The sequence below is a fragment of the Helicoverpa zea genome, chromosome 31 (genome assembly GCF_022581195.2).
Source record: "Helicoverpa zea isolate HzStark_Cry1AcR chromosome 31, ilHelZeax1.1, whole genome shotgun sequence".
NCBI lineage: Eukaryota > Metazoa > Arthropoda > Insecta > Lepidoptera > Noctuidae > Helicoverpa > Helicoverpa zea.
This window is the reverse complement of record NC_061482.1, coordinates 8,365,125-8,389,426: the sequence shown is the minus strand read 5'-3', so window position 1 is coordinate 8,389,426 and position 24,302 is coordinate 8,365,125. Positions and strand designations below refer to the sequence as shown.

Genomic DNA, 24,302 nt, shown 5'->3' with positions numbered 1-24,302 from the left:
ATAAGGTTAATAAAAATGTTTAACTGATAAATATTAACTGGTTCCTGCGCTAGTAAATTTGGTGAACAATTAGTTACGCAAGTTATGCAGTTATTGGCTAGCAACAACTAACTGCTTTATTTCCGACTGGTTTTGTAGATTGTTTATAATGAATACAACAGACTATTAAGATTTTTTGTAAATTTATACACCTACCTCGTTTGGTTAGGTCTGTTAATTGGACTTTTAATACAAATAGGTACTGTTCAATATGGGTGCTAATTATCATCGTATTTGATTACATTGATTTTAGCTGCATTTTATGTTTAAACTGAGTTTTAAATAACATGTCATAATATCAATATTATTAACCTTTGGTTAACTGCCTCACCAAATAGGGTATAGTTAGATCATCCAATACCATCCGTTGCACAACTGTGATATATCTATTTACTAGGCGAGTTATTTCTGCTTATCTTACCGAATGTCATATCAGAGTGAAAAAAAAAACCAGTAACATTTTACCTGTTTGTATAAGAAAGCCGGTACCTACTATATTTATATTACTGATATTGTTATTTGTCTGTATATGTCGACCGATTTAAATGAGAAAAATAACAGGTTAGTTCATTAGTTAGTCCAACTCCAGAGTTGCATTAACTAGAGACTCGCTATCATCTGTTCATGGGGTGGTACCTACTAAGTTTTTTTATAGGAAGAAGCTTAATGAACTAATCCAATTAATAACAGCTATACTTACTAACTTAATTGTATGCAATCCACTAAAGTAAAGGAATGCTAGGCTAGAGGCCAAAGGCTGGTGTCAGTTATAGCTAAAGTGGGCCAGACTTCACCTAGAATGTTAAGTAGTTCTAAGCCGCGAATCCGGAACTACATATTGAACGTAAAAATTACGTGACTATTGCGTCCCTCCATTTATGAGAAAGGAAGTTGTGGAAAGTATATTTTGACTGTCTGTTGTTGACTAATCTACATAGAACTTAATACGTATTATCTCTGTTTTTGCTGCCTTTGCTTTGCCTAAGATGTTATTTCACTTATGACTTAGGTACACAATGCGTTTACAAATATACCTAGGTACATATTCATGATCATTATCGTGATTATAATCATAACGGTACCTTTTATTAATTGTAGTAAGTACAATAGGCAGGTAACTGCAATTTCAAGTGAGTTCAAAATATGGTGTATGGTAGTAAAAGCACAAACTTCCACAAAACGTGTTCACAAAACTCTTCAATGATAGGTTTTGACAGAACAGTCAATCGTTATCCGTCAAAAACTCAGACATAGCCATGCCAATAACCTTTTTTATTTTTATCAAAAAGGTTTTTATGGAGGTTTTTACTAATTTGTAAGTAGGTACGTATACATTGCATACGCTTACCATCAGTTAACGTACTGCTGCACATTCCAAGTAGGTAACTAACTGTAGATTAAAATTTTTAGTTCAGTTACACACCGTCTCTCGCCATTTCGCTCGATGTCGTAGGAGTAACGACCTCCATTAACATTTTTTTCTCCAAAATATACAAAACAATGTCACTGTCAAGGAAATATTAGATAGCGACAGTTACAGTCAGGGCATGTATTGCAGTAGATAGAGGAAAATCTGATATCGCTTTTTATCTCGATATCTTACTATACATAGGTATCGAAGGTTAAGACAAAGCAAGACTGAATTTTCTGAGACCGTGATAGCACATCACTGAATATTTTATATAGTGCTACAATAGAATAGACTAGATTTGGAATAACCCTCTCCCACCTTTCCTGCTGTTTATACTCAAGTATCGCGTAAAAGTATTTGGGCACTGTCTACCGAAATAACAATTGATTTTAATATCATTGACCGAACAGCATTTGGTTGCATACATTGCTTTGTAATGTCGAGATTGAACGGTTGTTAGGAACCGCTAACAATAAATCGGAAATAGAACCATTAGCAACTTGTAAAAGAGGTTGCCATAACAAATGGAAAGCTTAATATAAAGCATTAGTCACACGTACAGAAAAGGAAACAAGATTGGCAAAGTAATAGAGCCATAAAGCTATAAAAAAATGGATATCTACAAACGGAGTAGTTTTATGACAGCGAAATGGGTAAACCACATGTGTGGTTTAACCATTTCATACTTTTCATTAGAAAATAAAATGCAGTAGAAGATTTTGTGACCGTAGTTGTACCAGGTCAAGTGGAATAAGCTTCAAAGCTTAATCATTTATGTTATATTAATATGTAATGTATAAGAGAATGAGACCCCTCATGCATCTCCAAACTTAATAAAAATCAGACTTGCTACTGGTCCTCCTATATTCCTAGGGAGAAGGGGTTGACTAATAGTTATTTGTTATACAAGAGTGCAAAGTTGCTTTTTAACCGCGGGCTCAATTTTGATGACCGAGCAAGCGAAGGATTCTAAAATTGAAACACGAGCGTAGCGAGTGTTTCAATAATTAGAATCCTGAGCGATAGCGAGGGAATCAAAAGAGCACAAGGTGAAAAATCTTTGCACTCGAGTGCAACACGTAACTTTTCATCCCACCTCATCGAGGAAATTACTAAATCCAAAAAAACAAAATGGCGCACACATACGAGTATCAAATTAAAAAGATGTACCTATTAAAGTTCATATATTTGAAAACTTACTTTAAAAATGAAACGACGGTAAAAATCGGTGTAAAAACAATAACAAAAAATACTTAATTAATTGAATAATTATTTTAAGCAGTATTTTATTTGTTTAATAAGTATTTGTTTGAAAAGTCTTAGGTATCAAGATTGTCACAAATGGAGTATTGCACACGATGTTCTAAATTCAAATCACTTTGCCGCTCTAGAGGATAAAAACGACTTTTGCGCTCAGATATCAAAGGGTAAAACTACTCTTTCCGAGATGGTGGGATGAAAATAATATTTTATCATGCCTATCTGATTAACTATTAAATACCATTACGAAGTAACTATTAAGGTAATTTTGACACTATCTTCCACAGTCAACTTACAGAACTAATCGGTTTGTAGTGTTAAAACCTACCCACTTATGGATAAAAACATAATATATATATATTATTTAAAAATGTCTGAGAGTAAGATAGGGGAATAGGTACACTGTAAGAAATAAAATATCTCGGTCCTAGAACTTCACCTACATTGCTTCGCTGTAAAAAAAAAAACACTAAGGCATTTAGGTATAAGCTTGTAACACTATAACTTGTCGTACCTACCTAGTGCCTATATCTACTTATGTAAGAACCGAGCTACCTACTTGGTTGTTCAATTGTTAAAGACGCAATTATCGGTGTACTTAGATAGATAATAACTTATAGTTATCATCTTAACCAGCCGATTGTTTAAATATGCGTCTGCTCTGCGATAATTAGTCATTGCAAATGTCTTCATAGTCGGCATCTACACTATAAAAATCTCAGATCATTATAGGCTAACGTAAAAATATATCTACTTCTGTATATTTAAAACTGCTTCATGTTTTGAATTTTGATCCAACTTGTAGGTATGTTCCGTTTACAAAATGTATTATAACGTTGTTTTATTTTTGTAGGGTGTCGTTTGGCAGTTCGAAGGGGTCGATGGTAGAGACCCTAATCTACGAGAGTCCCCTCCAAGAGGAGCCGGAGAGCAGTCCGCCGCCCAAAGTGCAGGAGACATCGTTCCCCTACACACCCGTTGAAGACGAGTACGTTTTGTTCATTTGAGTATGTTAATTATTCATTCTTGTTTCGAATTTACGCGGAAGCTTTTTGCGATGTGAATTTTCATAGCATTATAATTTACTAAATTTTTTATAGTATCAAACTAACCATGAAAATACCTGAGTACCTACTTAAAAAAGCCTATTTTTCGTCTGCTACACAGTTCGTTTATGTAATATAGGTTTAGATCATAGGCATATGTTAATGGGATTTGGTGTAAGCACTTATGTATGCAGTAGAATGGCAATTTCATAAGACATCGAATTGCCCTGTAGGTAAAAGTAGGTATCTGCAGTCGCTTGACTCGCAAACGCTCGGGCCTGACAAATTCGAATGGGCGTGCACTAATTAAGGACACACCAATTGACCGAAATGCATGAACTTTGTAAGGAATTTGGCCATTTCAACCGACTTCATTAGTTCTAATTATAATGCTAATTGAATACTACCTTAGCAGATATTTGAATCCTATTTAAGTTTATGAAGTCTACATACACCAAAAAAAAGATAAGTACCTATGTAGGCTAGGCATAAATAAATCAACATTTTATGTGGGTGATCTATATACTCTATAATAAAACCATTGGCGAGGCACGTGATTCCTCACCTGCAAGTAATTTAGAGCTCCCCCTGCCTTCCGCAATCAATAAACGGCATAGAGAACATCGCCCCTTTTTTTTTCTTTACGTAACTAAAAGCTAACAGGCTATCTATGTGTGAACGATCTCTTGAGCAGACGTTATCGGTAAAGGGGATCAATTTTTAGGCACCTTGGGCAGCTTCAATAACTTTCACAGTATTTTTTTGTAGACTATCCTTTTTATCGCTCATAAACAAATGACGAACCATAAACTAAGCAACAAAAAATTAACTATTAATTATTTACAGCCATTTTTATTAATAAGTAATTTAACAATGTGTTTGAAACGGGGCTGTAAGAGTATCCTATGCTGGTACCTAAACATCATTTAGCAAAGGAATTGCAAAGATGCGACTCTCCTCTTAGATATAGGTAGGTGGGTATTTGTCTAGCTACCTACTTAGGTATATTGACAAATATTCCAATTAAGAATCTCACAAAGTTGCTAAGATAAGTATAGATAACCGGTGACTACCTAACTAAAAAAAATAAGTTATAAAATTGCTTCAAATGCATATTGATAGGAATCGACAGTTATAAAAATCTGAAACTGTAGTGTGACTATGTATGATGTACTTAATTCATTTGATGTCGACTGGCTGCCGGCTGGGCTGGCCTTTATAATGTTACGTCAGGGTTATCGAGGGAAATAAAACTGTGGAACTGTTTCATCGTAGTTTCATGAACCTTCAGCGCCATCTACTGAGCTACATACTACAACCAATCATTACGTTAGGTGCAACATAGTCAACATACAGACAGAGGCTTCAGATTTAACAATTATCAATTAATGATATGTATCATAATCTGTGCTCAAAATATTAGAAATACTGTGCAGGAAAAGTAACAGTTTTAATATGATGTCTCGTTAAAAAAAACGTTATCGCGAACGCTAACATTACGTCACTGGGGCGAGCTGCGTGCTCCACTCGCTTCGTTCCGTTCCATTCCATTCGCCACGGAGCCGCGCGCGACTTCCGAGATCGATGTAGCGAGAGAGAAACATTTTTGTGAAGCGTCGAATGGACCAAACCCTAGAGCGTCAAATGTGCTGATGTTTTTTAACAAATTGTTTCAAAGTATTAACTTACAAAAATCAGTGATTAAATTATTATTGAATCGTGAATAGTGTTAACATTGTGTGTGGATACTTTTAAGGTATGTTATTTACATTAATCACGTCATATTTGTTGTGTTGCAAACTGGGTGTTCACTCGCCGATGGTTTCCAGAATAAAGATTGCGCATAAAACAAAAGCGTTAATTATTGTAACATACATGTTCTCTTTCTGAATATCAGCGCCGCGAAATAATCTGTATTTCAGTTGATTTGTCTTCTCATATCTCGAGTTTTGTGCGGATAATTTGGTCACAATGACGTCACGAGTACTGATTTATAAACATAAAACGCCTTTCGGTTCCATCCAGCAGTCGGGAACACAAGGTCATTTCTCAGCACGTACCTACAAGTAGTAAACATGCATTGGCAATCGTTTTAAAAGCTCTATTTTTAATGACACCATCAGTGGCCGGCTCCATTCATTGAGGGCCCGCCCTGTGCTCACTCGAGGCCATAGTGAGCCGAATCTCGTGCACAACAATACACTACCTAAATATTTCAGAAATGGTTTATTTGTCTCATTATTACTCATGTAATAGGAACTTTACACTATTTCTGTGTTTATAGTATGGACCAGGATGAAATTATAAACAATGAACAAGGCGTGCCTAAACCATTTAACTCTGAGTATCTGGTCTTGCAAAAATGTATGGCATATATATTTACCTCAATGTATTCACTTTATATTCCAGAAAGTATGTTACATACCTTCATGTAGGGCTGCATTGCTAGTGACCTACATATGTGTCCAATTAAGTGGCTACCTATTGATACATGTTTGCCAAGTGAATAGAAACCTGTTAGTGGAGACAAAGCAAAATGTAATATTGTTCTGCTAATCATTTACTGCTTATATTCATCAAATTTTGTTTGTACTGAACTACCTATATAACAATGGTTGGATGTTGTTAAAAGGATTGTTCAATACAATATGATGTTTTATTTTCCTGTTTATGCACGGGCTGTGTTTAGTTGCATCATATATCATGAAGGATGATTGTCATGTGAGAAATTGTAACTTGGCTGGCAAAGCCAAAGGGTAGGATCGCTGTTTTGCCCTTTTGATTGTTGGTTTTGTTTAAACTGCAGGGCTGAGTTAGATTTTTTGTCATTATGGTCAGGTCATGTTATACAAACTACATCAAGATATATGATCCACAAAATAGTTGAGGTTCAAAATAAGTAAAATGGGAAAAATACATCAATTAATACCAACATCAATTAATTCATTAAAAATGCAGCACAGTAGCTGAAATGCTTATCAGAACTATGATTGATTTTAATGTGAATATGCCTATTTCTCATAAAATAGTTGAACATTTTTTAAAAGCTTTGAGGACACAAAATATTATAGTAGTGTGAGCCGAGTTAACATTGTATGTGACCTTGGGACTATGTCAATTAACCAGAGTGATGATATTTCTCTATTTTTACCATCTGTTGATTCATGTGTTGTTAAAGAATTTGATGATGTCAGATTTTTGTATCATTCATATCCATTTGCTACAGAAATGCAAGTGTGGGTGTCTCGCTAATTTATCTCCAGTTACATGATGCTCTGTCTAAGAATACAACATGAATATAAAAATGTGACACTTAACATTCTAAGGCCTTATTGAAACCTTATCAAAATTGAAAGTAAATTATGTCATATCTTTGTGGTGGGAGATAGTTTATTTGGGTGTGACTGTGGTTGTCTTATGATGTAACCAACCTTCATATTTTATCTTTGTTATTTTTAATGTTATAACTTGGTTATAACATATAATATAGGTTGGACAAAGTATACAGCAAAACTAAATGATGTCACAATTCACATTATGTAAATGAGACCTTATTAAATGTTATTAGGCAAAACTGAACAAATACTCATATAACAAGTCAAAATGTTAAGTATGAGCTCAAGATTGGAGCTAAATACTGCGTGGGCGATAAATATAGTCATCTACTAATAAAAGAGGTTCCATAATTGAGTCACCTTCAATGTTAATAAGCGCGGCGCTAGCGTCCCGGCCATGCGAATAATTTCATGACTACTTGCAAGGCGAGTATTGCTTAGCATTATGAAAAAAAGTAGCTTGATAACAACATGTTACTATTGAAATATTCTAAATATTCCTTTTGCTTTGCAATTTTACTGGTAATTTGTGACTTTTAATATAAAAAGTGAATAATTATTATAGAAAATATATTTTTGCAAATTGTGTATTTTTAAAAAATGGATGAAGTAATTGAGTAAGTGGGTTTAATTTTGTATATACCATTATTTTTAATTCATCAAAATTGTACAAGATGAATGACTTAAAATCGATGGCTGTCATTTACTTAATTACACAGATTATTACAATCACATGCCTTGCGAATTGATAAATGTGTTATAAATATGAAATATGGTTATCTTATAGTTACATAACAATGTAATTTGTGACTACTTGTTATATTTTAAAATAATTCGATCTTAAAACTAAACGAACACTATTTTGAGCCAAGTTACATGAATAGAGAGGAAATATTGCTTGCGATTCCGTGTTGTATTTGTTTGATATTAAGATCCAGCCAAGGACTATTAATTTTGATTGTAACTTAACAAAAATAAAAAAATAAATTCAATAGATTTCCATAAAAATCCATAGAACTGAAAATTTTCATGAATACTGATGGCCCTAATTGTAGAATTTTAGAATACATGTAGTATTTAAAAAAAAATTGGGTTATTTTTTATTACTTATAAGTAAATACCATCCATGACTCATAAACCGATAATTATCGGTTCATGAGTTATGCGTGTATTTTATTAATACATAGGCATTCCTCTTAAATGACTACTATCTACTAGCTGGCGTTTTTATGGTGGTTAGATATTGTAGGGTTTAACGTTATGTTTAATTTTTAGAATTAAGTGCTTTTACGTTACCATGAATAATTTAGAAAAGTATCCAATCAAGGAAAATAAGCCAAATGACAGGCAATTATTTACTGCATATCGCAATTGAAAATGATTCGTTGCTCGCGTTTCCTGTCACCATTGTATTATTTTACAATAAATTTAAAGCAATAAACTATGTTTACAGTTCGGAGCGTTCTAAAGTTCGCGTGTCGTTCTACCAAGGGGCGCGGCCGCAGTGCTTGTCCCCACCTCCGCCGGTGCCGCAGACAGATTCCCACGTTCTTTACGCGGCCCTGCTCTCGGCTGCCGCTAACGCCGACATGGTGGACCACACAATGTACAACAGACAGATCAGGTGAACTAATATCTTGTTATAGTTAGTTACTCTACTTCAGTATTCGTTTTCTCTAAGCATAGGGCTGCCATCTCGAATTTCGCCAAACCCGGACAAACATTAAAAATATCCGGACATTTGGCGTAAATCGCATTTTTTCCCGAACGAGTACGATTTTTTTTAAACAAAGTAATACCTAATTTGTAATCCATTTAATATTAACATTTACTTAAATTCAATGAGGTGCTTCCTTACATGAAAAGTGTCCGGGTTTTCCCCGGACACTTCTTGAAACCCCGCCATTTCTTCGTACCAGTGCACTTGACATTCGCAAGAATTCTATTTCAAGAATATCTTTCAAATCCATATCAGTCATTATCAGATATTAGAGGATATTGCGACGTTAAATGCAAATAAGCACTCGATATAAGCGGTCCACCAAGAAGTAATTTATTCACACAATATTGTTGAGTATACATAATAGAGTATGTGTAATACATGATGATGTCATCCTGCAACACACATGTTCATGCAAGCATCCAACATCATGCTGATGTTTAGGCTCACAATAGACGAACCATAATGTATTTTTTCCAACTATAATAGTATACATACTTTGACCGCTATAGTTTCGAGTATGCTTGTATAGGATTGAAAATCTGTTTAAGTTGATTACACTTCGAAACTCATAATAGAAATCTAATTACGAAAAAGGATTTCAATCCCTCAGAACCAATTTCCAGTTTTCACGGGTCAGTGCAGGGCGTATTATTGACTCCATTGCAGTATTCATGTGCAATTTGTCTAGTTAATCTGAATTAGAATGCATCAACTTGAGCTGCCCAACGCATTGTTCGAACGTAATCATGCGGACATATTATTCACATTTGTATGTTCATTTGTATGTTCAACAGTATGGATTAGTAATAGTTGTTTTATAGTAAGTTTGTTGCTTACAGCACGGAGAGCGGGTGGGACAACCCGTTCCGTCCAGACGGCGACCTGAGCCGCGAGGCCGACGAGATAGTGTCCCTGATCAAGGGCGGCAAACCGATTACTCCGACGCCGCCGCCCGTTGCCGTGCCGCAACTGGCCGCCTGCGACGAAAAGGAGGAGAAAGTGCAAGCGAATAATGTTAACGTAATACTTTTATTATACTATCGAATGTTTCAAAAACAATCCGTTAGAGAAAGTTTGCTTGTTGTTATCGTAGTAGTAGAGGGCATAATCATTAAGTCGATCACGACTATTATTGTAGTTCTGTAGAGGTTCGTAATTGTTGAATTTAAGTTTAGTAACAGCCAGGAAAATACCATGTCATCGAACACGATCTGTTAGGTATCTTCAATATGTCAGATTCAGCAGATCCTGTTTGACGCCGCCTACTGAATCTATTTGTTAATTATTTTTACTTACTTATATATTGTAGGAGACTGGTGCCTAAGCTAGGCTCTAGGCCTGTGTTTCAGGACACCAGGATCCCACCCTTTAATTGTTCTCATTTTAATGATCATGTATTTTATATAGCGTCGACAGCGTAGCAAGATGTACAAGCTTATATTACGTTAATCTAAAATATAGAGGGCTCTTACAAAAATACAAACAATGTCACACGCATCTGATTTAGTGTAGAATTTGCTTGAAGCCCACGGTTTCACCCGTATTTCTACTGAACCATTAGGGTCAAAAGTAACAAAGGTTCAGATATCAAAATAGTGTGATTCTTTACCGATGCGCATTATGACAATTTACAATTAAGTAGTATAGAATGTCGATGATGATTTAATATAGAATGTTGTAAACAATTTCAGGCTAGCCCTCCGTCGTCACCGCAGACCAAACTGGCAAGTCCCGAGCAGCAGAGCACTCCGAAGGTGATGAACGGTACTAAGAACGGCGCGGCCGTGCCGGAGGTGCGCGCCGGCCAGGTGGAGGTGCAGCGCCAGCCGCCGCAGGAGCCGCAGCAGCCCGAGCACGTCACCATCCGCAAGAAGCCCAAGTGCAAGTGCTGCGCCATCCAGTAACGCCCCGGCGCGCCACCGACTCGCTTCACACCGGTAACACGCTATGCTTTATTACGGCGTACTGCCAACCTTGTGTTTACTCGGTGCTAAGTATTTCAGTTTAAACATACCTTATGTTCGACATTGAAATATTTCTACTATAGGTACTATTTACAAAAATATAGGTTCCATGTACCTACTATTTACAAAATTCATTGCGAGTATGGCAGCTATTTTTGTGTAATCTATACATTACTGAAGTTAGTTTCAGTGCTTGAATACCTTTGTAGGTAGCAGTTTTATTGTATCTGTTATCTTAATGTTTTTGATATAATTTTACGTAGTTAGTTTTTATCAAACTTTTTAGGGTACAAACATGAAAGTATTTATTTCGTTTATTAGCTAGTCGGATGAAAATTTTAGATTGTGACGTTGATTAGTTTCCAGGCTATTTAAATTATTGTTTCTTCAAAGACAATTTTATTGTGTCTGCATCCTATGCACGATACACAAAATAATAGGTATTTCATTTTTAATATCGTTTTAGAGAATCTCACAGAATTTTAACGGAGCTTAATAGTGGTCACAAAAAGCTCTATTTATATCAAACTTAAATCTGCTATAAATTACTATTTCCACTTTTGCTCATTTGAATCAATTGACATATAGAGGAATGTAATCATAACTTTGAAAGTAATCATTTATTTAAAACTGTTACTTTAAGAGTTGACTATGTGTTGAATAATATTAAAATACATAATTTAAATGTATATTTTTATATCTTTATTTATAAAAAGTATTATAATCCATACAAAGTGGGTAACCAAGTATCGGCGATATCATTAAAGATTATAGATATTTCGACGGATGTATTCTGCCATGTTTCTGTGCTATCCACGAATACTATTGGTAATTAAAACAGAATGTCTATACATTCGTATTGTTTTAGCTGTTTCTTTCATATTTCTAAACCGTGTTTTAAAGTTATTTACATATTTGTCAATAGAATTCGTGTAAAGCTGTACGTAGATGCCTATGTGTAGGTAAATGTTATTACTTACTGTTATATTATTAAAGTAGCCTCCTTCATAACTCCACGCGTCCATCCAGTAGTATCGACACCTTTTTTGAATTTGATGATATTGTGGTTACTGAGCAGTTGTTGAGATAATTTAAACAAGCCTACTTAAATTACATATTTGTTCGACAGAAACAACAAGACTGTTTATTTGCTAATTATTATACTTGGCAGCATATTGGATAACTGGTTAGTGAGAGGGAAAACTAGCCAATAATATTGTACGAAATTATAGGCTAACGAATAGCTTATTGCAAATATTACATACACTAACAGGCACGATTGATCCTCCTCCTTGTTATTCATTGATTTTGGAAAAGTTGCCAAACAAGGATTATATTTTGACGAAAGCCACCCTTAAGACAACTTGTTTATGAATGGAATCACAAACAAAAACGATCTTGTAAAAAAAGGTCGATAAAAAGTTATAATTTTAGATAACAAAACGAACAGTCTAGATTTTTTTCATTAAAACTTTTGTAAGAGGTGTTGTTGCTTCAGGCTCTGAGGTCTTCTTGGAGTGGGCTTGGCAATCTATCCACGATATCCTGGATCTCACTGGGGTATATTGTCCCACCATTATTAAGGAGGACGGTTTATTGTGCCTATGAGTGTAGTGTTTGCAGAAGGAATAGAGTCATTTTAGAATACATGACGAATTTGATTATATAAGGTAGTTTCTGCTGAGAAATAGATTTTTAAAATAATTTATAACATTGATGGGCTATTTTCCATAAAATAAAAATAATAACGAACTGCAAACGACTTGTAATATAAATTACGAATAAATAAAACGGCTGGACAACTGTTGCAAAATGGTTATAGTTAGTAATGTGTATAAAATCGATAGGTTCCAAAAGGATAGAGTTTTTAAGGTAGCTAGAAGTAATTAGGAAGGAAATAGCGTTATACACTTCGTTATTAAACAGATAAATTTATTTTTGATTTTGTTTAGGTTTTCGTATTTAGTAGATGAAGCTTAGGGTGCGATTGTAGAACATCAATGCGTGATTTTTGTAGAGACGGACGATAGGCGCTGCCGGTGAATTCGTGGGACGGCAGCTGTTCAGTGTGGCCCCGCCACAACTGGTATCAGCCACCGTAGATCTCACTCAATGCAAAGCACATCAACTAACTCCGACTAGAAAACTGAATGCATCCTTATGCGGATCAATGATGGATTACAATGAAAAAACAATAATGTCGATATACCATCTAAATGTCCACCTAAGCATAGCTTGGCAAACATCACCCTTAACTTATTATCGCAAATAGCTTTGTCATTGCAAGTACATGATGTATTGGTGTTAATTGTTAACCTATAGTTAAATGTTTCCATAGTAAATAATCAGACTGTATGTAAATCTATATGCACTAGAATGTTAGGTGTCTTACTTATATCCTCTATCGCCAAGCTGCAGGTGGTTCATCCTATTCTAGACTTTACTGACGAGATTTCCATAACAGTAGTTATTTAAAATGAGGAGGCTTTCCTAATCAGCCCCAAATTTTAAATCTCATATATTTCTGTAAGTGCTTGTTAACATCTTGTTATTTTTTATTTTTATTACGTCATACTTTTAAGTGCGTTTATTCGGGCACAAAATTATGTTCATAATAATTCCTGTATTTTTACAAGTAGGGGAGTGATAACATTGTAGAAATAGTGGTATGCTGGTTTTGATTGTAAAAGTTTGTCAATTAAAATCTTTCCGACGCTAATACCTGATCTATATAGCTGAGATTTAGATTGTTAATTACGTGACGCGCATCATTTCATATTTTTTCATTGGAAATAATAAGGTCCAATAGAAAATCATACATCAGATTCAAGCAGAATAGCGCGTCTGATTGTTGAATCGAAGTAGTACTGAAGTCGGAAAGCAGTATTAAGTATTATGTTCTGTATCTATAAATGTTATGACTCTCATAAAAACTTCGTGTAATTATATGTATGTATTAGTAATTAAATAAAAAATCGTACCTTTTTCATCACTCTTTACGATTCCAATTGATGAAAATATGTTCCTTAATAAAGTTTTTTATTTGTAAGTAAAATACTGGCATTAAGGTTTCATATCTTACTGTTCCGAACGGCGACCAACAAAATTCATATAAAATATATTGAATATCTCCTTATGCGATATAAAAATTATACGATTCTATATTATATTTTAAATGTGGTGTATGTTCTTATTATCCAATGTTTTACTATGTAACCTAGCCGTTATCTATAGTACAGACCTAAAATGACATTATATTTGTATAAAATCTTTACTTTCTATTTATTATTGTCAATGGATATTGTACAAATTGATTACATTGTAATTATTTATATTAAATCTTTAAAGGCGGACTCGAGTTTATTTCTATTATTTATCCACAAGGAGCAGTCAGGAAAATAAAAATCAATTTTGAACCCTTACTTTTAATGTTTCTTAATGACAACAAAAGAGATACAGTGATTAGATCAATCATTATAGATGTACATACAGAAAATTCACAAATATGTGGTTAGTCAAAGGTAAGGGAATATTCCCTGCTATTAACTAACCCGTAATTACGATGTAAGTAGAAAAAAGTTAAGTGGAATGAGTACCTAATTAGCGTACACATGCTCATTTGAGTATGGTCGAAGTTTATCCAGGTGAAGGATATATGATTATGATGAGCATGTTTGAGCGTTTCACACGTACAAATTGCATTATACCTACGTACAATGTTGACTACAATCAATATCCACATAATAACAGCTATCCTGAAATGAGTTCCTATTTCGAGACCATATTTTACAGCTGATATTGTCAGAAAACAGGTGAAATAACGCGTAAAAAAAGGGTGAATCAACGCTTGTAACGTATTTCTAATTATGGATAGAACCAACCAGTATTCATGACAGCCGCTAGTTTTGATGTGCCTCCAATTTGAAGAATATCAAGGCATTTTGTTTCAAATGAGGTGTCCTTATATCATGCCAGCGCATTCACACATCTAATAGTATTAGTGCTGCAACACTAATGATGATGTCCTCCTAGCCGATTATCGGCTACGGCGGCTGTTCTCATGTAAGGAGATTAGCCAACTACGCAGGACATATTATAGTGCACGAGCATTTGCGCAGACACAGGTGCACTCACTATTCCTTAACTCTCATAGCCCGATGGGACGGTAATCCGACACGACCGGAGAGAGATCAAGCGCAGGACCGACATTTACGTGCTCTCCGATGCACGGGTGAATCAATCACCAGCTTCCAGGCTCCGGGCTGCTTTGTGAAAGTCTTCTAAAACCCACAAAGCGATTTCGGCCCGACTCGGGAATCGAACCCGAGACTTCGTGCTCAGCAGCCGCACTTGCGACAGCTAGACCAACGAGGCAGTTAAAACAACACTAATACTGAAACATTAGCTTTTATTTGACATTGTCATAGGACATTTACCAAGAAAAATAGGGAATTCAAAGTCAAAGAAATGTCTTTTAATGAATCTTGCAATATGCTTCATGTTTTATAATGGCGCATCTAGAGAACTGTTACTTCTTGTCACCTCGGACGGTAACTAAGCGATAACAACAATCTTTGCATTTATTACTATCCACAATTATTTAACATATAGATACTAGCTTCCGCCAGCGGCTTCATCCGCGTCACGAGGGACCTACTTCGCGGAACCTGGAAAAAGAGTAGGCCCAATAGTTCCTGACAATTGCAAATTCAAACAAACTTTTCACCTGGTAATACTACTATAGATGAAAAACTCCAGATCAGTAGTTGCAGGTAATCATGAAAATTATGATGTTTTGTAAGTGATTCTGTTAAATGTCAACGACAACAAAAAATATACGTACATATTTTACTCCCATAGGTTTAATGTATATTATAATGGTACTCGCAATACGCAAGCGTACCATTCAGACAAACTATTCGATATTATAATTATATAATATTCACATACAGCTAATAAAACATACAATTAGTATTTAATATGTATAGCAAGGAAAATTTTGATTACATACTACATTTTAATTTGAATTGTCATTCAATAGCTTTTCGTGACAACCGTGGGGAGTCAAGTTTCGGAGAAATGGCAGCGTCATGATGAAGAATAGGCATTATTTTTACATATTAAATATTTTCTTGATAAACACGAAGATCGTATGAATAACAAGACAATTATATTTTTAAATGCATCTACATACATCAATACATTCAAATAGCCACTGTCTTCCATTGAGTAAGCAGTTATTTGAAATAGGTACTGTTTTGTGATTACCCGTAAATATATAAAAAGGAATAGATCATGAATCAAGGCTCTAACTACTAACTCTTGCAAACGGATGGGGTAACTACATAATTATGGCATAAAATTTAAAACCTACGATAACAGTCCTTGCGACGTAACATCTTCAAACACGGTATGCTCACGATTTTCACCATGATTGTTCTATCACTCATATTAAGTACAATCTGTAAAAGTAGCTGGGTAAGCCGGCTATATATATATACATATAGCTATGAACAAGTATGTTACCTTTTGATTACGTGATGTTGAACATAATGGCCGGCTAACAAAAGTATTGTCAGTATTTTGTCCATGAGCTCTCTGGTAACGTCACGAAACTGTATTTATTGTCACCGTGACCAAATGTACATTGCTCATGCTGACCTGTACATCTCCTCGTTACATTAGGCTGGAAGGTCATATTTCATCGCAACGACTGTACAAAAAATTATAATTACATAATCGATTATTATACTTATCCTAATAATTGATTTTCAGTAATTCGGGAGTAAATTGGTTTACAACGAACATTAGGCCTTACAGTACAACAATTCTACATAATAAATAAAAAAATATTCGATCCAAAAGTTACATCCAAATGTCTTTTTATAATAACAACACCATAGGTATAAAATGCATAATAAAAGTATATTCTAAGTCTTGAATATAAAAGATTTGGATATAAAAAGTTAGTAAAGAATAATCAAAGTAATATTTATCGATTATTTGATATTTCAACAGCTTTGTTTAAAATCAAAGATACATCCATCGGTGGGAAGTTTTGAAGCAGTTTCACATTAGAAGCAAAATCTCCACTAAGCAAGTCGTTTCTTACCAACCTGTAATGAGACAAAACAAAATATTATGTAATTACTATATAGTGTAGTTAGATGTATAATATTTGTACAAGCGTGAGGTCACGATTAGGTACGTAGCAAACTTGAGACAAAACTGTACACTAATATATATGTCACCGGAAAATAACAAGATCCGTAAGTTTATCAATTTACTAGGAAGTTTATAAACTTTCGTAAGATTCTAAACGGGAGATAAATTTTAATATTTTACGTTCACATTTTCGTAAATTTATCAATTTCCGACGTCATACGGTAAATTTATAAACTGACGAATATCTATTCGTAAGATTTTATATGGTTCGACTAATCACATAAACTCTTTTAAATATACGATCTTTGAAATACGTAAAATAACACACTGCTCTCTGATTGGTCAATGTTCATAGTGGCAATGCTTGTGTCCATTAGCATTCACCACACTATCTCCTTCATTTTGGGTGTCCGCAGCTTGTAAGCCACTCATTATGGGTACTGCTAGATAATCTTAACAAAATAAAGCTATTTTTCACAGTTGCAACACAGTTCAACATTCAAAACTAATAAAAACGCACGAGCAAACCGGTTTGTTTATGTTCCGTGGCCGGCAATGGCGGCCGCGAGGAATGAGAAGTGACACGTGACAGCCAACCAATCAGATCGCGCGTAGCGTTTGGTTACTGCTTACTTATTATTTTACGAGTGAGTTCAGTAAGTTTATCAATTTACGAAAATGTGGACGTAAAATATTACAATTTATCTCCCGTTTAGAATCTTACGAAAGTTTATAAACTTCCTAGTAAATTGATAAATTTACAGATCTTGTTATTTTCCGGTGACATATACACACAGGGACACAAATATAATCAAAATAGGTAATTTTATTATTATGACAAATACTAAAGGTACTCACAAAATCATGGCACAGCAAATATATATTAGAAAATCAAATCTTTGTGCGTCAGCAAACATGGAATCCCAAATTCTTTCCACATCTGGTAATGAAAACTCTTGGGAGAGCAACAGCGTCAGCCACCTGAGAAATATAGAATTCTTTCTAAAAATGTTATTCCAAGTATACATATAATGCAATTATGAAAATCACTACAATAATAGGCGTTAACGAAACCATGGATACAGAATAGTAGACAGATTGGCAAACGATGATTTTAGCGAAGCCAACATTTAAATACATCAGTTGAGTGGCTTTTTCTTGTGATAGTAAATATGTGCTGCTTTTGGTGAAGTAGAAAATCAGTGTGGTGTTTCTTGATTTTGATCATAGAACATTAAAAGCAGTTGTGAATATTTGCGCTCGATAAGTACAGGGCCACGATAGGTTCCCTAACATCCGTGTTAACCATTTCACGTATTAGTGTTAGTAGTTATCTGTCACGTATTGCCAATCTATCAATGGCAGTGGGATCCTAAATCGTTAGAATTTTACCTAAAACTGTAATATTGAGGTCTTAATTCCTGCGACTCTAGCAAACTCCAGACGGCAGGATCGTTTTTCTTCACACAATCGGCGAGTTTTGTCATGACATAGTTGATGCCGCTGGTGGACTCATCCAGGGTGCGTATGAAGAAGTCCCGGATCTCCGCCATCAAGTTCGTGAAGCAGAAGAAACAGTCCGCTTCAGCATGTTCTTGAAAATTAAAACAATATAACTCTCATAAGCTTTGTTAGATAGTCGGACGCATTTGTGGATAGGCGTGGGATATTACTTTCCATTTTAGTTAAAGAGATTTTATATCTACGCTTGATTTATAAAGCTATGTCTGAGAGAAGACTGACTTGGGACGGTGGTGATCATTAAATTGCTTATGATCGTTAGTGCATTTTTGGTGGTATGATGAGAATTTTATGTTCGCTCTCTGTTTATAAAAGAAAGATAGAGATGACTGCTCTCACTATACCGACTGTCCTAAGATAAGTAAAAAATGGAGCTGGATGGAAAACATTGTCACCGGTCTCGGTTAAAGCATATCAAGAAAGGCACGGACAGCAATGAACAATGAAGAAGAAGCAACAATTATCACACTTACTTCTAAATTCCTTATCGGGGTCTATGGCGAAGGTATGGTAAATGGGTCCGATAATTTCGTTCATTCCTTGCACGTACCCCTGGCCGGGGTTGAGCTTGGCGTAAAGGAACAGCATTCGCTCGACCACCTCCCAGTGAGCCTCGCAGCCCTCATTCAGAGGCGCGTAATCACCGCTGTGCACGCTGTCCGACCGACGGATTTCGTTGCTTAACTAAAACATACATCATCATCATCAGCCTATCGCAGTCCACTGCTGGACATCGGCCTCTCCAAGTGCACGCCACTGAGATCTATTTTCGGCTTCTCGCATCCAGCTCCTGCCAGCCGTCTTGCGCAAGTCATCACTCCACCGTGCCTGAGGACGTCCTACACTACGTTTGCCGAGGCGTGGTCTCCACTCTAGAACTCGTTTACCCCAACGGTTATCGGTTCTTCGGCTAATATGGCCAGCCCACTGCCACTTCAGCTTGCTGATTCGGTAGGCTATGTCGATGACCTTGGTTCTCTGACGGATTACCTCATTTCTGATGCGATCCCTCAGAGAAACGTCGAGCATAGCTCTTTCCATAGCCCGCTGAGCGACTTTGAACTTGTGGACCAGCCGTACCGTCAGTGTCCACGTTTCGGCTCCGTAAGTCATGACAGGTAGGACGCACTGATTGAAGACTTTTGTCTTTAGGCACTGTGGGATCGACGATGTTACAACATCATGTGATATCATGTGATGTTTAAACATACATCATACCATACTGATATTAGAAAAAAAACTGGCTTTTTATAGAAGTATCTTCAATTCATATTAGTATTATTATCTACAGAACTAAATAAATAAACAAAGTTTTCCCCTTAAAATGCTTGCTACCGAAGAATAGGTACCCTAAATATGAAGACACTCCTGGCTGTAGGTAACATAATAGGTGTTGATCCACGCTCGATGTGGATGGATATAGAGAAAAGGGACGACCAAAAACGATGGATAGATTGTGCGATAATGGTTGATATGGCTGGAAATAATGGTACAAACGGCTCGCCCTTGCGATTTTAGTTGGTACACGACGAAATGTAATTATCTGCCTAATAAACTGGAAATATGTCGTATAGACACAATCGTTTCAACAAGAATTTATCTTATTGATTATTAATAATTATTTATTATTTTATACAACTTAAGAACAACATACCTTAGCAACTCCGAGGCCTCGTCTTTCTAAAGTTGAGTACTTTAGGACAGACTGCTCAACTCTTTTATGTAATCTTTTGACGCCGTTACTGTTCACTATCTGAAAATCATAACACACAGAACTATGTTATTTCCATTTGATCTCTCAAAATTCGTGCTGCAAAAAATTTAATTTTTCTTTAGCGTAAGTTTGCCATGATTATCACGATTAAAAACAAAATTTGTCAAATTAGAACCTAATGAACATCATCAATTATTTTATGTAATGTCAATTAATAAGAAATACTTACTTCTTCACATGGAAATTCTGTGGCGGATTGGAAAAATGATATATCGGGACATAGTCTCCGCACATCTTTGTCAATCTGTAGCAGAACTTCGTTATCCTTGAAGTAGGTACTCCACGAGCTATCCGGGCTGATGTTTAGTGGATGGTCGGTTGGACCTCCTGGTGAGACTATTATTTCATCTGAAATTACAAATTAATATTTTGTTACAGATATATGATGTATATACACCTTGCTAGAAAATTTTAAGGCACCATTAGCGTCAAGCACTTGAGTAGACACAAAAATGCACACACAACCGGTAACAGTCTGGCTATACCACCGGCATTTACGAATGAGAACGGGCCGCCGTAATAGAGCCGCCATTGTAGGTCAAGTTTTAGGCATCGTTCACACCAAACGTATTGTCCGCCGCTGACTGTGAGCGCGCGTTACGCAGTTTATTGCTTTTCCATATATATTGAAATTGTCGTTCACACCGAACCGACTATACGCTGTTACGTCGTCTGTTGTAGCTGACTCTCAGTAGCCGATTATTTTACTACGCGACTATGCACGGCGGACGCGGATTGGCTACGCGGACGCAGTTGCCGAATAGCGCCGCTCCGCCGCGTACGCACCGCCGCTCCGCCGCGTCCGCACCGCCGCGCAGTGATGCCAGATTGGGGGGATTCCCCCCAAATTTGGGGGTATTTTCTGCCCACGGGTGATTTTTTGGGGGGAACAATCCTTTGGGGGGATCAGCGGGAAACTACACAAGAAACTGTAAGAATTTTCACTGTACATGAAATATTTTTATTGAGCCTAAGTTACTATGGACGTCTGACATTGTTCTTTTCGCAATTGTTTAAACGTGATTGATTTGATTATAATAAATAAGTGTTGATTACAGTACAAGTTGTTTTCCTCTTACCTTAAAGTAATTGTCAATCTTTCTTCTGGCTGAATAGCACGTCGATAATTAGTGTCCCTTTTATATAAACTTATACGTATTAAAGATAGTAACTCATCGAATGTTTTTACTGTCATACGAAAATATTTCTTGAACTTATTTGGATAAAGTCTATATTCGAAATATAAAGTATGAAATTGATCAAGAAAACATCTCTTCAAATTTAAGGGATGTACCCACAATCTCTTCTTTTTATTATTTTCGTCTTCCTCTAGAGCTTCGCAAATGGCAACTATCTGAATGCGCATCATTTAATTGAAATATCAGTAAACGTCCGATTTTTTTTAAAAATACACTAGTTTTATCGTATGGGAACCACGAGTGATCTCAGAGATCGTTTATAAAATACTACGAGCAACTTCAAATACTGAGCTCTTTTATGTGTAGAATAGTCGGCCGCTCAGCGTACGCATCTAGTGTGAACCTACACGAGCGTATTCTTTTGTTCACACATGTAGCGCATCGTACGCTATAGCCTATTGTCGGCTTGGTGAGTACGCGTACTGCAGATTGAGTCGACGTTCACACTGAGGCCGACTGTGAGTATACTCACAGTCAGCGGCGGACAATACGTTTGGTGTGAACAATCCCTTACATTTGCATAAAATTTTTGTTTCAGTACTCACTTATGTAATGGTTGTAGTGTTGCCTTTTTTCAATGAGGGTTGTTCTCCATGAGCTCTTTTGATGAGGGAGGTACAGCAGTAATATTTTCCACACAAGTGACCTCAAGCCTTTTTCATCAGGTATTCCTAAAAAAAAGTTCAATACAGTCACTTGCTTTATTTTTTGGAAGTGTTGACTAAACTAATACAATAAAGAGGATTTGTTTTTGTTTCTTTATCTATAAAGACTCCAGAACTACTGAACTAATTGAGGAGCTACATTGTGCCTGGGTGACTTAATTTTTTGTTTGGCAAGTCGTTTCCACAGGATTTAGTGAAACCAAGGGAAACGGGTAGTAGTTACTAATCCTTCTTTGTACTCCTAATATTAAATAGGAATTCTCGTCTAATTCGTCACGTGCGGCCAATGCGCCAATAAAATAATAATCAGGGTAATCATAACCAGTCTCATTACTGCACTTCTTTTATAATTTCTCACGAAAGAGTGACTGCTCAATGCCACACTTGATGATTTCAGACATTTTTAAGCACTATGGACTACACCATTGGTTATTGATATCAAAATGTAGGTATTATGTAGTTTAAAGTGCATTAAAGGACCAAGTTATTTGATATGAGCTGTCCAGGTACCTGCCTGACTTGGAATCAAGGACCTATTGTATTCTCTCTGATGTGACAACATAGTGCATTTAGACACAAACTGCCACACACGTCTGACACATGAGATAGAATTTTAACTTAACAGGACATATAATATGACACTCTCAATAATAGGCATCAACCTAACCACAATTACATAAAGGCAGATCAAATGACACATGATTTCAATGATAGTCTTACAAAGCAAACATGCTATTTTAACTATTGCACTATAACTGAACAATTTTCAATTGCCATACCTTGCTTAAATTGTAATACTACTTATAATATTTACTTACCATTAAATGCTAGTTTTCTCAACTTTTCAATGTCAACAACATCTTCCTCCAAAACTTCTTCAAATGCTATTATCCTGTAAAAAGATACAATTTGACTCTGTTGATTACGTGCTAATAAAAATCTATTACAAACAACATTAAAAGTCATAGAACTTTTAATGTTGATACTCAGAAGTAATAGTGAGGTGATAGTTTACTCCTCAATATTAATTCTATTTCAAATCCCTGTCTATATGAGACCACCTAACACGTACCTAGGTCATGAAGTTACCATATTTAATACAGAGATATTCTTCTAGAAAGTAGTTTTCTCAGAAAATAGGTGACTCTGTGGGGAATAGCTGGGGTTGAGACAAATCTGTTATTAGACTTTTGTCAGCATGTTGTATTTGGTGCATTCCACCAAACAATTAAAAGACATTATTGCTAGTCAGGTAACATAGTTTCATAGTGCAATGTAAATTATGCATAAGTTGAACAATGCACGGTGCACCCAAATCAAACAAAAATGTGACAAGTTTGTAAATATTTCTTGTGTTTATAAAGGTTGCCATTTTCTAAAGGCCAATATCAGCATAAAATTATCTAAAAAACATTAATTTTGGAATTAGCATACATGAAACACTGGAATGATCAAGGATATCAACAATTTGTTCTAAATAACTTGATGTTATTCACAGTTACTTAATAATTAATGAAACAGCGGTCTACATTTACTAAAATACGATTCGTAAGGCTCGGGTTTAATAAATGTAAAGAAAATACTGGTAAACTGCGTTATTGATAAATTGAAGAATGAATTAAAAATTACCAAATAAAGAAAACCGATAATCACTTAATTCATTACATGAAAAGTTTACGAATAAATAGATGTCTTTTATTTGAGAAATATTGGTGAACTTCACGAAGAGTTAATTAAACTATCTCGTGGGGTGAATACGCCTTTTTTATGTGTCAGCAGGTTCAGCAAAGTTTTAACTTAAAAGTAAATATCAACCAAACAAAATAAACAGTGTATGTAGTACATTGTATAAGATCAATTAAACTTACCTGGCTTTGTGTAAACTCATTTTTATTTACATCTAGAGAAAAAAGTAAAAATCGGAAAAAACTCAGCGAAAAACTCTTGTTTGTTAACAAATGTCTGACAGCAAATGTTACAGATACAATATAATACAAACCCGAACGCGACACTCTTGATGGCAGACGTCATAATCTAAATGTCATGTTCGATGTTGCCAGTTAGTTAACATGGAGTACGACAACTGGTAGCGGGAAATTCAAAATAAAATACCTTTTTGATACCTTTACCTATGTTATAATAACAGTGGATATGAGGTGTGATGAGTAATCAGAGTTCATCAAAGTTCTTACAATAAGAT

At 35.5% G+C, this 24,302-nt stretch overlaps 2 protein-coding genes across 2 annotated transcripts in view; one reads left to right on the top strand and one right to left on the bottom strand.

Annotated features, from left to right (window-relative positions):
• LOC124645481 overlaps positions 1-14,131 on the top strand; it is a 34,141-nt gene extending 20,010 nt beyond the window's left edge. The window contains exons 4-7 of the mRNA XM_047185299.1: positions 3,564-3,698; positions 8,545-8,715; positions 9,654-9,834; positions 10,506-14,131. Of these exons, the coding sequence (XP_047041255.1) occupies positions 3,564-3,698; positions 8,545-8,715; positions 9,654-9,834; positions 10,506-10,718 (700 nt within the window). The 3' untranslated portion in view covers positions 10,719-14,131. The remainder of the gene's footprint in view (positions 1-3,563; positions 3,699-8,544; positions 8,716-9,653; positions 9,835-10,505) is intronic.
• Positions 14,132-15,230: 1,099 nt separating this feature from the next.
• On the bottom strand, positions 15,231-24,084 carry LOC124645479 (TBC1 domain family member 13). The gene is made up of 9 exons (XM_047185294.1): positions 23,971-24,084; positions 22,921-22,994; positions 21,983-22,108; positions 20,408-20,586; positions 20,119-20,217; positions 18,938-19,148; positions 18,336-18,537; positions 17,802-17,924; positions 15,231-16,894 (listed from the first exon to the last, which is right to left on the bottom strand). Exons 1-9 carry the CDS (start codon positions 23,988-23,990, stop codon positions 16,771-16,773), a joined length of 1,158 nt encoding a protein of 385 aa, XP_047041250.1. The 5' UTR covers positions 23,991-24,084; the 3' UTR covers positions 15,231-16,770.
• Between the last annotated feature and the right edge of the window lie 218 nt (positions 24,085-24,302).

Bases quoted from the DNA above. Each gene is read 5' to 3' on its own strand.
- LOC124645479 (XM_047185294.1), bottom strand. From the start codon at position 23,990: ATGAGTTTACACAAAGCCAG. The intron at 22,109-22,920 runs GTAAGTAAATAT...ACTTTTTTTTAG, and splicing joins GAGAAAACTAGCATTTAATG to GAATACCTGATGAAAAAGGC. The intron at 19,149-20,118 runs GTATGTTGTTCT...TGTATGTTTTAG, and splicing joins GAGGCCTCGGAGTTGCTAAG to TTAAGCAACGAAATCCGTCG.